General features: G+C 42.7%; 1 protein-coding gene across 4 annotated transcripts in view; it reads right to left on the bottom strand.

The window, feature by feature from the left end:
- zc3h4 (zinc finger CCCH-type containing 4) overlaps positions 1-13,300 on the bottom strand; it is a 17,244-nt gene that overhangs the window by 3,456 nt on the left and 488 nt on the right. Inside the window, exons 1-14 of one of the 4 annotated variants that reach the window (XM_032512029.1) lie at positions 12,229-12,515; positions 7,301-7,622; positions 7,060-7,167; positions 6,651-6,903; positions 6,080-6,234; positions 5,607-5,712; positions 4,975-5,111; positions 4,717-4,833; positions 4,013-4,124; positions 3,719-3,828; positions 2,548-3,014; positions 1,825-2,144; positions 1,487-1,738; positions 1-668 (exon numbers count right to left, since the gene is read on the bottom strand). The exon at positions 1-668 is cut by the window's left edge and continues 3,456 nt beyond it. In XM_032512029.1, the coding sequence (XP_032367920.1) occupies positions 1-668; positions 1,487-1,738; positions 1,825-2,144; positions 2,548-3,014; positions 3,719-3,828; positions 4,013-4,124; positions 4,717-4,833; positions 4,975-5,111; positions 5,607-5,712; positions 6,080-6,234; positions 6,651-6,903; positions 7,060-7,167; positions 7,301-7,622; positions 12,229-12,308 (3,207 nt within the window). In that variant the 5' untranslated portion in view covers positions 12,309-12,515. Of the gene's footprint in view, positions 669-1,486; positions 1,739-1,824; positions 2,145-2,547; positions 3,015-3,718; positions 3,829-4,012; positions 4,125-4,716; positions 4,834-4,974; positions 5,112-5,606; positions 5,713-6,079; positions 6,235-6,650; positions 6,904-7,059; positions 7,168-7,300; positions 7,623-10,977; positions 12,202-12,228; positions 12,516-13,300 lie in introns of those variants that run through there. The other 3 variants (XM_032512033.1, XM_032512032.1, XM_032512030.1) reach the window with 3 other exon arrangements.

The following is a 13,300-nucleotide window of genomic DNA, read 5'->3' as shown; positions in this document are numbered from 1 at the left end:
CTTAGTGCGGGACAGACGTGGGTCTATGGAGGAGACTGGAGGGATGCCTGGTGGGAGTGGAAGGAGGTCCTGCTTGGGTATGGGGAGAGGAAGAAGATCCTCAGGGGACCAGGTGATGGCTTTGGCGAAGGCCGGCATGTGGAGAAGAATATCCTTCTTGATGTGGCTGAACTGCTGCAGCTGCGAGCGTGGGTCTCTCAGAGCCATACCCATGAGTGGGTCCAGAGGAATCGGCACGGGCTTGTCCCGTAGAACCCGCTCCGTCTCCTCCTCCTCCGCTACTGGGGTTGTAAGCGGCGGGGGTTTGTACACGAGAGGAGGCTCTGGTTTAGGAGCAGCATGCGAGTGGGAGGTGGATCCGGCGGAACCAGCAGTAGTTAGCCGGGCTAACCTGGGGTCTGCAGGCGGTCCAGAGGAAGGTGGAGCAGGCATTGAGTGGGTGGAGTCAACCGGATCTCCAGCACGTGCCAGGCGTGGGTCCCGAGCCAAGCGGGGGTCTGCTGGCCGAGCTGGAGTGTTGGCAGGGGAGGCCTTCTGGAGGCGAGGGTCGCTCAGTGGGGCGTCAGATTTTTGAGGAGCCTTGGTCTGCTGACGGAGTGTCTTTAAGATGGAGGTCACACTACCTCCGCCGTCCTCATCCTCACTGGAGTACCAGTTCCCGGAGTCACCTAGGAATGAAGGACGCACATGTTTGAGTATTAATCTTTGGAAAGGGCAAAGTTTGTTAGGAAAAACAAAAACCCTAAAGATACACTTTTGATTAACCTCTAATGAATCTTTAAAAGACATCATATTTGAGGTTTTGGTTCACTGGAAGCCATCAGCATGAGAGAGTGAAAACTTGGAGCGGGATCATGTTCACATTGTGCACGCATCTAGTAGATATAGCAGTGAAATATTCATTTAGCTGCTTATTCTATTAACAGACACATTTGCACATTTTTACTGTGAACTAGGCCCTTGAATTACATTCTCTTACAAACCCTTGTTGACATAAATCTAGTTTTTTGTAGAAATTTTCTGATGGCTCCTTCTAAATATATAGTGTGTTAGGAGAAGAAACATATGGAAAGTTGATATTTTTTTTAAATAATTTTTTGAATTTATTTTTCTATGAAACGGCTTATTTTTGTGACGTCCTGTTTTGTTCTTAAACCCCCCCAACAAAGCACAAGTAGACTGTGTATTTCACAATACTGTTTTCTAAAGGTGTGACAAGATCACAGGAGAGAGAGAGAGCAAGAGAGCAAGCGAGAGAGAGAGAGAGAGAGAGAGAGAGAGAAAGAGAGAGAGAGAGAGAGAGAGAGTGTGTTTGGTTGTTGCAGGAAACATTCAGCTATTACACAAGCTCCCCCTCCCAGCCTAAACCCACTACCCGATTCAAAATGAATGAAAAGACCCGTCGGCCGGCCGACGCAGGCAGTCTGAATGCAGCCTAACAAAGTTGCGACTAATACACAAACAGGTGCAGATGCTTTTCCTATACCTTCCATGTCTCTACTCTTCTCTGCTCCTCCCTCAGCCATCCTGCGAGCTCTTTCCTCTTCTTCCTGCTGCTTCTGTTGGATCCTCATGAACAGGACGCGCTGCGCTGGAGGCAGGAAGTCCGGCACAGAAATCCCTCCTTGATTGGCTGAGGCTCCATTAGCAGAGCTGTCTTGACTGCCACCCGACTGATGACCAACGTTCCCTGCTGCTCCTCTCTCGTCCATACCGGCAAAACCCTGGTAGTTGTCACCTGAGAGGGAACAGCGAGTGTCAGAGTACAGAAACAATAACTTTGATTTTTATAACTTGAAACATTAAATGTAAACTGACTCTCACCTTCTTGGACCACTCCCTCCATATTCATACTGTCCTGATTGAAGAAGTTATTGAAGAAGTTTCCTCCGCCTGGAGGAGGACCTGGAGGCATAGCACCTCCATGTGGAGGGCCGTCACCAGGCGCAAATCCGCCCATCATGGGCGGTCCGCCGGGGCCCATGTTGGGGGGCCCCTGGTTCATACCAAGGTTGGGTCCCATGTTCTGCATGTCAGGGGGCATCATGCCTGGGGGAGCAGGGAAGCAAGGGGGAGGGCCACCAGGGGCCCCTGGGGGTCCAGGTGCTGCAGTCTGACCCTGGTTGCCACTGGGAGTCTGGCCCCTGACAGGAGGGAGAGCAGGAGTTAGGATTCACAACATTACATGTGCAGTCACTTCATTAAATCATCTACTGATCCTGGTACCATTTTGTAGTTTGTTGTACCTTGTACTATAATTACACTATAGCAAGATGTATTTTAGTAGTGCTATGGATATGTAATGTAATGTCATTAAAAAAGGTGTACTCAATTGAAAATCTATCTTTTGAGTAATAAACACTGATCATCGGTAGGCTTTAGAGCCACCTTTTAACACTCCTGTAGGCTTTAGAGCTGGCTTAAACTGAGCCACTAACCCACTTTTTTTTGACAGTTTGATAAGATCCCCAGCTGCACTGTCAACGGATGTGAATATAAAAAGATGATCTTTTATTCTTAATTTTTGTTTGTTTCATGACTTCTTACCTGACGGCCAGTTTATGAGCCAGCTGTCCCGTTGGCTGAACTTTAATCTCAAACAGTGAGGGGATCTTCTTCCCCATGCCACCTCCTCCTCCTCCACCACAAGGAGGTGGGGGGCCCATGTGGGGAGGGGGGCCACTGGGATTTGGGGGCCCGCCTTGGAAGGGACTTCCGTCGGGGCCATGGAGAGGGGGACCAGCACAGGGGTTAGGCCCAGGAATAGGCCCTGGTGGGGGACCTTTGTTATTAATGGGCCCCTGGTTAGGCGCAGAAAGACCCCCAAAGTCAGTCACCGCAGGCCCACCAAAATCCCCAGAACCTGTGTTGGTTTCTAGGGGAACAGGCCGAGGAGGGGTAGGGAGGAGGCCAACTCCAGGAGGGGGTTTGGGGAGAGGGTTGATCCCCTGCTTCTTCAGCTCCTCCACCTCCTTCTCATCCTCTGCTCCGGCCTCTGCATCCTCTTCCAGCATCTAAAAAACATAGAAATTATCTGAAATGATTTCTTAAGCATTTATAAAAATCCAACATTAGGGGTGTGGTGGTTGGGGGGGGGGGGGGGGGGGGGGGGGGGGGGGGGGGGGGCAAACTGAAAATCATATGTATCGCGATTTTTCATTGTTATTAAATTGATTCTTTTTCCTAGAATCAATATAATTTTTTATTCATTTTCGATCCACCTAAATATTTCCAGTACCGCCACCAGTGACTACATCATATCCATTTCCAGCAAAACAGACGAAAAAGCAGAAAATACATGTTATGTTATAACCAAATCAAATAAATGTTAGACTGACTTTGATGTTCAATCGGTTTTTAGAAATGTCTCATGATATATTGTCTCTGGAAGAGTATTATTTTGTTTTTGTTAAAGAAGGAAAAGAAAATCACAATACCCAATACTATCAAATCGCAATAAATGAAAATTGCAATCCAAATCGAATCGGCACCCATGTATGGTGAAAGAATCAAATCGGGACAAAAGCATATCGCCCCAGCCCTATCAAACATGGTTTCTGTTGGTGAACTTAAACCATTTCACCCAGCAAATTGTATAAATCAAAAAGCTTGACTGTACTTTTGATCTTTAAAGAACCTGGACATACATAAAATAAGAAATATTTCTCAGGCTTTTTAAAGATCTACAGACTCAACCGAAAATAGGCGAGAGGAGTACCTTGTTGAGCAGGTCCTGGGTGTCATCATTGAGGGCGTCATGGGAGAACATGCATTCGTCCCCGTTGACACAGTTCCCTGTGGTGTGGAACAGCTTGCAGGGGAATTCACGTAGCATGGAGGTCAAGGAGAGACACTCACAAAAAAACACTGGACAGAAAACTGAAACAGACCCCATTTTCTGGATGACCTTAATTGAATTCTGAGATGAAATGCAATAATTTTAGCTTTAATGTACCCATAATTCCCTTGTACTAATCAAGAGTCTGTCTGTGTGGCCACTAGTGAAGGATATCATGCATGTAAGGACAGTGGTCGGCTCGGGCACAGAATCCAGTGATGTAGAACTTGCACAGCTCCTTCTTCTTGGGCAGCTCAATGTCATGGCTGAAGTTGCAGTGGTCCCCCTGGTGATTGAAAATGCCAAAATGAAATATGTATATCTGACATGAGAGACAGCTGCCTATAGAGTACTTATAGATCAGAGAGGATAAAATAAACAACAAATATTTTACTTTATTTACTTCCATTTTGCGTTGTCTTATTAAATGTAGAAATTTCTCTCCAGGGTTGTATAAGCTTTGACTCATTCATGATATCTTGCTACAGTTCACTGGTGCCCCATTTCCATTTGAGTTTAACCCTTTATTGGATCATGGAGGTTCCTGAGGATGTTGAAGCTGTTTTAATGTTCAAAAAAATCTTCAAAATTCTGCCTTTTTGGGGGAATCTGTAACAAAACCTTTAAAATTAAAAAAGAACTGTCCGAAACTTTGTGACAAAACTAAACTAAAAATACTACTACTACTGTGAATCTCCATTGAGCATCGGCGATTTAGAAAAGCCACTGAAAAAGGCAACCAAAAAAATCAACAATTTAAATGAAGAAATGCTTTTGGAAAGCAGCCAGTGCAAGTGTAGCTTTAAAAAAAGTGTCTCAATCACAAAACCTCTTGTCATACAGTCCAAACTGTGAATGCAACATTTGTGCGATCTTACCCAGGTGCATCGTCCCTCGATGTAGTACTTGCAGATGGCCTTTCCTTTCTTATCCTGGTGCTTCTCATTGTGATTTCTCCTCCCCGGTCCAGGTCCATCGCCTCCTCCAACTCCATCCTAAATACACAGAAGAAAAGAGCAGTGTCAAGCAATAAGTAAGAAATAAATAAATATGAAGGAATTTGTCCTGAGGGCACCGGGGCTCCAGAGTGAAGCGGCTGATTGGGCGGACAGATGACAGCATTACAGAAGCCTTACCCCGTTGTCCATGTCCCCGTTGTTGTCGTCATCATTCATCATGTCACCTCTTCCTCTCCCGCGGTTTCGACCCCGTCCTCCTCTGAGCATCCCTCGCCCTCCTTTACCCCTCCCTCGTCCGCGGCCACCTTTACCTCCTGGAGCAGAAGTCGAAGAAAGAGTGTGTGAATTTTTGGGCGACATAATGGTCAACACTGTCAGGCACAGACAGTAAGTCTCTTCTTCCTCTAAACGGGTGCAAACTGAAGGAACTGTGTAGACCAGGGGACGTTTTTTAAGCCAAGGACCTCGTAACTGAAAAGAGAGTAGGATCAGGGACCCCCTATTACATGAAGCCTATTGTATAAAATCAAGTTGCCAATCAAACTGAGCCTACAATAACGCGTGGACGGCCTAAAGCCTTTATACTACTTATTATAATAATTGTTGGCATGATTTTATAAATCGTATTTCCATCTGTGTATGTGGATAGCTTCCTTAGTGACTACCTTTCCTGTAGATTTCCACAAATAGGCTGATTTATTTAATTAATATGTTGGATTCAAGCGGGTCCCGGACCCCCTGTTGAAGACCTCTGATTCAGGAAAACACACACACACAAAATTGGAAAATGACCTGAGGTGCAAACTCACCTCTTCCTCTGCACTTTTTGTACTGATTAAGTTCTTTCGAGTAGTCCTCGTAGTCATCATCACCACCACCACCACCACCCATGTTGTCATAGTCATCATCTCCATACTGTAGGGACAGATTTAACATGTGTCACGTAATGAGTGTCACTGGGGGGGAGGGAACACAGCAAAGGATTTAAAATTTGCTTACAAGGATTATTAGTTATTATTATTAGAGTATTATTCCATTTATACAATAACTACTCCTCCTAGATAGATAGACAGATGTACCTTGTTTGTTTAACACAGTTTTAACTATTTGTTCACATACAAACAAAAGGAAATTGACGGCTCCAACTTTCTTTTATTCACTGGAATTTTTCCATGTGAAATAAATTAAAAAAAAACTGTGCAAATACACAAAATACAACAATTACGTCCTGGACTTTGACCAAGGCAAATAGACAAAAGGGTTCATGAATTCTAACCCTCACCTCCATGTCTTCTCCATAGCCCTCTCCATCGTCGTTGTCTCCTCCCATCTTTCCTCCTCCTCCTCGACCTCCTCTTCCTCTGCTTCCTCCTCTTCCCCTCCGCCCTCCCCTCATTCCTCCACGGCCTCTCTGGTTTTTCATGCGACCCTTGCCCCCTGCACAGACACACAGAGAAATGAAACGCGTAAGCTACAGAGGCAAGTCAGTGACTTATCTGTAGAATTTGACTTGATAAGAACCTTTTGGCAAATAAGCTACTTTGTCTGTCCATACATGTGCAAAGGAAACTGAAGTAAAGAGTAAAACAGCAAGCTCATGGGGATGAATATGTTACTAAGCTTTTAACACAGTGGCAAATGCTTTGAAAAGCTGGTTTACTTTCCTTAAGGCCAGAGTATAATATTGTGCCTAAATAAACAAATAGGAACAGACAGAGGACCTTTGCACAACATCTGGCACAGATGTAAATCTGCCATCTGGCGTATCCCAGTTTAGGCACTTTATCACACTGAGAACTGGATTAAATCCCAGCTGGGCAAATATTTAACAAGCAGGAGAATGTGCAACATACCGAGTCTATTTTTCAACTTGGACAGCTTTAACCCGGCTGCCGTGGACCCACCTCGCCCGCGGCCGCCTCCTCCCTCCTTGGCCTTGCGGTACTGGTTGAGCTCCTTGGTGAAGTCATCGTAGTCTTCATCCCCAATGTCCTCCTCTTCTTCTCCCTCAAAGTTGTCCTCTTCAAAGTCATCGTAGCCTCCGTAGCTCTGCTTTTCCATCTTCATGTAGGTGCCCTTCTTTGAGCCGCCGTAGCCCCCATGAGACTATAGACGAGGAAACGCATCCGGTGTTTTCACTTTACGCACAACTTTTTTGAATATTGACAAATCAGCAATACTGAGGGGTACATGAGAAACATTTGACTGAGATGAATGTTTCGTGGATTGTCAGAGTGAGGAACGTTACTTCTTTAAACTTACGGGAGGGGGGTACTGTGGACTGTACTCTCTGTACTTCCTCTTCTCACTGGGACTGTAGTCAGAGTCGTCACTGAAGTCAGAGTGGTCATCATCAGACGATGGATGACGCTGAGAGAGAGAGAGAGAAATAAATTAAATGAAAAGGTTGTAGCAGTTTAGAAAGACACCGGTTCATACTTTTCAAATCAAGACAGAAGGGTGTAAACGTGGGGCTATTTCAGTTCAATAGCTACAATCTTACTTTGTGTTTGGATTTGCGTTTTTTCTTGGACCTCCTCTTCTCCCTTTCTCGCTCCCTCTCCTTCTTCCTCTTCCTCTTGCGACGGTGGGATCGGTCATCGTCTGAATTGCTGCTGGCGTGGCGCTCCTTACTTCGCTGAGACCTCTCCCCGGCCTCTTCTCCTCCCGCTTCACCTCCTCCGCCCGCTTCATCACCGCCGTCTACGCCGCCTCCTCCTCCTGTTCCTGCTGCTGCTGCGGACGTACCTCCACCAATCTCCACCTCCTCCACATCTCCCCCGTCATCTTCCAACTCGCCCTCCTCCAGCTCTCCATCCTCTGGCCTGTATATGTAAAGAACACACAAGGCGGGAAGTTACATAAGTAATAATCTTCTCATGAGATGAGGCTCAGTCCACCAACAAGTTTTTGGGACATTTAAAAAATGTGAGGAAAATATGCAAGGACGTTGTTAATTATCGCGATTAACGATATTACTTTATATTAAGAAACATATTAAAGTGTTGTCAGTTCTGCATTTGTGCTCCGGTTAGTATTCTGCTAAAATACAAACTTGCTTGTTGCATTAAAAACACGTCAAGAAATAATAGTTACATTTTAAAGGGCAAGTTTCTACAGATACTCTTTAAAATAACAAAAACATCCCTGAGTGCAATATGTCTTTAACGATGTGTTTAGCGCACAAATTGACATTTTGATGATGATAAAACACATTTAAAGGTTCGTTTTTAGCGGCCCCGGATAAGAAAACGAGTGCAGATGCTTGATAGAGTTGACATTAGGTCTATAGTTTAAGGATTCCTAATTTACGCAGCGCCACTGTTAAAAGGGCTATACCCAACATTCAATACATAAATATAGCAGCAAACAAATATTTGCCGTGTAAAGAGATAGCGGAGTAAGGCCTCTTGAGCAGAGAATGAAGTCACGCTCCCTCTGTTGTGTTGCAATCTGAGATTCACTGGGGTTTTTTGTTTCGTAAGGCCGGTCCGGCCGCACGCGCATGCAAAAGAAATGTGGGTATTTCACGAACTGGGGAGCAGTCTGTGAGAGCCGTGTAAAGGCAATCCCAGCCCGCTGTTTTATGTTTCACAGTTTTTCAAATACAGCCACTTTAGAGTTGCATCATTTCCACAGGATTACAAGGATATGTATTTTGAATCTTAGAAAAAACACTCGACACACTGTTGGAGAGACAAACACGGTGTGCTACAATTGTTGATTCATGTCAGGGGGGCATAAAATGCAAGATTGTGTATTTGTTAGTAAATTAAGCATTTTTCAAACTATCACGGCTAAGTATGAACCCTGATGATCTAACTGGTACAATGACAGGGCGACACATGAAAGTAAGTCAAAACTATAAATTATGGCTTAATATTATGCACAAATCACATGCATTACCTGCACTGAAAACAACTGAACTTTAAGAAAATCTTTGTACAGCTTGCAAGCTGAGTGAAAAACATTTCAGCGCCTTTCTGATTGGATTTAACCACATCATATGAAAGACATGAAAATTTAATTTTTTCGCTGCATAAGCATGTCATATGTAATTTCTATTTCAACTAATCAGTTACCTCTCATCCTTCTGGCCTAGGGTTTTGAAGCGCACCCAGACACACTAAAGGTCAAACCCACAAAATCACCTCCCAAATTTCACTGCAGTATTTGAGGGACTGACAAGAAATGCCTGCTGTGTTGTGACTGTGGTCAACTGCCGGGGCAGGACCATGAGATCCTAATTGACATGGATCACAAGCAGGCCTGTTCCTGCAGTGACTGTGAGCTGTGGGCAAGTTGGGGATGGGAGGCACTTCTGAAAGTGAGGACGCTAGTTTAACAAGCTCAACCGCAATGAAAAATGTTAGCATTCATATTAGCATGTACCATGTTGTCCTTCCCTTCCAGCCATCGTTTTATGAGAAGAGGTGCCAGTTTTATCTAAGCGCCTTCCTCTGGGGCGAGCACAATAATCAGCCTTAGTGATCTGTGCTTCATCGCTGTATCTCTGAGTGTTCAAAGTGTTCGTCTGCGGAGCCATACATTTGTGACCATACAGCGCTGTGTTTCCAACTACCGGTGCATTCATCACTTCATTACATCCTTGGAACAAAACAAAAACAAATTCAAAGTGAAAAAATTATCATTTTAACGTTGTAGGGAAGTCCTATTAGTGGTTGTGAGCTTAAGAAAATCTTTAAAATGAGTCTGAAGCCACTGCGGAGACTAAAAAAACCATCAGTGCTCCGCTCCAAGAGGTGAGTTTACTCTGGCTAACTCTGCCTGGAGAAGATCCAGATTCAAGGGAGCTGCAGGTCTTACGCAGCAAAGTTACCCAGATGGAGTATGGAGATGGAGACTGCCACTTATTAAGCCCCTTGAGGGTTTTTCGGCAATTGTCCATCACATATTTTTTGTGAAACATATAATACTGTTTTAATGTTTTTGTTGTGAAAATAAAAAAAATAAAAAAATAAAATCAAACCCAGATAATTTAATAAACCGGTTGTTGTTTTTTAGAATAGAGAATGGGTATAAAACCCGGATTTGCTCCATGAACGAACTCCCGTTATCTGCTGTTTGTTATAGAACACAGTCTAGAACAAACAACAAAATCTGTCTTCATGTTCGGGCTCATTCGCTTTTGCTCTGGAACAAAAGACAGAATCAAATCCAAAATAAACTATGCTCTCTCTGAAAAAGAATCTGTTACTTTTACCAACTTTCCTCTGTCATTCTATATGCAACTCAGTGCCAAAGGTCAGTATCAGATTCAGCATTTTTCCTCAAAAAAGCTTAAAATTTAAAGAGCTTGTCAACTTTTTATATCCCTGCCTCAAATAATTTGCTAAACTCTAACAGGTTATTTGTCCTGCATCGGCTATCGGCTTTAAACCCAAATACTCAGAAGTGTCACCTCAACATCCAAGTCACTCCTCTGCCTCACAATTGGTATTGGTTGATGAAGCTGGCCAGTTAATTAAAACCTGAGAGAGTCAGGCCCACAGACCTGTCACAAGGATAACTCTCCTGTCACAATAGAGGCCTCTCAATCATAGCACAGGGATTTCACTGTATTATGGAAGCAGGTTTTTCTGAATAGGGAGTGACAGGGGTTCACTACAGGCAGAAGCTGATGGCCTCTCTGGTCTGTCGAGATACTATACACACACGTCATCTGCTGCCAACAATGTGCCAGTTTAAGAAAAAAACTTAAAATGCAAACAAACACCACCCAGACTTGTCTATGCTCAGCCAAAAATTGACAGGTCACTGTAAACTTACAAGTTAATAGTTTACCAACACACATTTTGGCTTATTAGGCCTGTGAGAGGAAAAACTGTTATTAGACCCAACACAAGTAGCTACCAATGTACTGCTAAGTGCAGTACAATTCAGGTCCGTGCAGTATGTCTCCCATGTAAACTATGCCAAACAGGTTTCCATTTATATCCATTACCTATATCAAATTAATGGTTAACATCTCCGAACAACAAGCAAACAACTGTGAAAAATCCTAAAAGTTCAATAGAGTACATGATTAATATTGTCTATTAAGGATGATTGAATCAAAGGATTTACTATGCATTATGGTACATTATTAGCTTAGTGGGTGAGTCCATAACTCAATAGTTCTAGAAGCAAAGGGCCATGATTAAAATGGGGAATACTTACTGTGACAGGTTTCCTTCACATTTTGCACTCAAAAACATTGAAAAAAAAAGAGGATTTTCCCTAATCTTTTAGGGACACTACTGGGGTCTGTGGGACTGGGAAATGGGGCCAACTGAGTTACATACAGCACACTTGCCAACTGGGGACTGTGGAAAAAAAGGGAACTTTGTGTTTGACTTGAAACACTTCTGGGATGCTTTGCAGACGTTTTACACATTTTCTGGGGACTTTTGTGGATGTTTGGGACGATTCAGTGTGGGCACGACTGTGAATAAAAGTGATAGGTTAGACAAATATCCATGACAGCAGGCTGCACAAACGGGTTTAAAACAGATGGCTAAATTACTGAAACACGCTACAAAACTGATTAGAAAAACATATTAATTTCAAAAGCTAGCTGGCATTTGAGACTCGAGGGGAATAAATCCCAATCATCTCAGGGAGATCGGGAGCTAAAATAAGCTTTCTATCTAGTGTTTTTTAGGCAGAAGACGATGACTCGACTGATTTTAAGTGCGCAACTTAACGTTAAAGCTAACGTTAATTGAGCGACACGTTGCTTTGACTATAGTTAAGATACTTTAACAGTTAGTAGCCCATACTGATTAACATTCACCAAGTTGGTATCACCGTATTAGTAAAGGCCATGTTTAATTCAACGATGCGGCGATTTGAAACGTCAAAATTACCCTTATCAAAAAACATTAGCCGTTAGCTTAGCCTCTCGCTCGTGCCAATTGTATTCGTTGGTAACATTAGCCATGTTGCTAAGTTAGCCTGAAGTTAGGCCCGTCGTTAGCGAAAGACAATGTTTTTTGGCATCTGCGTAATTACAAGTAATTGTTACCATACACACACTTAATTGAGTTAAAGTAAATTAGTTAAGTGTTGTCAACAATGGGCAAGAAATTAACCGATGCTTTTTAACCGTTGAAAGGCGGTGGAAGTTTGATTAATCAGCTGTTTCAATCTCGTCTTTTTTTCTTCAGACAAGTTGGCTTGAGTCGACTGATCGTTGATTGTGATAACGTAATAAAATACAGGGAATAACAACGTTATTATCCCAAGTGCTATTTGGCGTCCCAGTTGGCGGTGTCGTGTCAACATGGCGTTCTTTACCTCTGCACTCGTTTTCCAGAAAAAGGCGAGTTTAATCCCTCTGACAGAAAAAAAAGAAACCCCGGGCTTTTTGTGTAAAAGCACAGGACAAATAAATAATTTCATTTAAATATGATTGTAGAATTACTCGACCTTTCGTCAGTCAGGAGACTGTTGTGTTCGTGGTTGGTAGTTGGGGAGTTTGGATGGACAGTCATGCTTTCCACAGCCATTTCCTCTAGCTACATTGAGGTGCAAAAAATTACAACTCGACACTGGGATCTACTTGTTTTTGATTTTAGGAAGAGTTTCAGTTCATAGTAGGCAATTCTCCACCACAGTTGTAAGAGAAATATGATGAAATTGAGTCCTGACGTTCTCCGTCCTACAGTAGCGATGTGAAATGACGACTGATAAACTTAAAATGGCCGAGTGTCTTCTCCTAAGAGAAAGCAAAGGGGGCGGGGTTCTCCGATGATGACGTCATGACGAATAACATTCTTGTACGCTTGCCACGGAAGTTGCCGAATGAGGAATACGGAGGGTAAAATAAGCCCCCGAGTTTGACTCGCAAGACACAGTATTCCTATCATAATCACTTAAAAAAATCTTATTGGTGTCTTATTTCATATGGAAAATATACAACATATCTTCTGTAATTAATAATAATAATAATGGTAATAAAATAAAATACTTTTTCCAAGTATTTATACTGTTCATATTGTAATATAATACTATTTATGCAAGCAACCTTTGAACTATGCTCCATAATTAAAATAATAATAACTATCATAATTAAAATTTGCTCCTGCATACTTTGCACTCTTCATTGCACTATTGTCTCAACCTTTCTATATTGGTTCTGTTTATAATGTGTATATATTGTTGGTTTTGTATGAGTAAGCACATTGTGAGCAATACGATCCAAAGCCAAATTTCTCGTATGTGTCCTCATACCTGGCAAATAAAGCTGATTCTGATCATTTAAATGTGTAAAAACAAACAAACATGGAAGCCATAACAATACTGCAAAACGTAGAAGATCACCTTTGGTTCTAATTTTTAAGAAGCCATTGCTCCGGATGTGCCTTGCTAGTTTCATATGTATTCATTTTGTATTTATTTCTTCATCAAATGTCCCCTGATAATTTTTTTTATGAAGTAGAATTTTATATATGTGATAATTACATTGTCTAACTCTTGTTTTGTAATGTTGTTTTTTTTT

The sequence above is a fragment of the Etheostoma spectabile genome, chromosome 3, assembly GCF_008692095.1.
Source record: "Etheostoma spectabile isolate EspeVRDwgs_2016 chromosome 3, UIUC_Espe_1.0, whole genome shotgun sequence".
NCBI classification, from domain to species: Eukaryota; Metazoa; Chordata; class Actinopteri; order Perciformes; family Percidae; genus Etheostoma; species Etheostoma spectabile.
The sequence above is the reverse complement of the archived record's forward strand: the minus strand, read 5'-3'. Positions and strand labels throughout refer to the sequence as shown.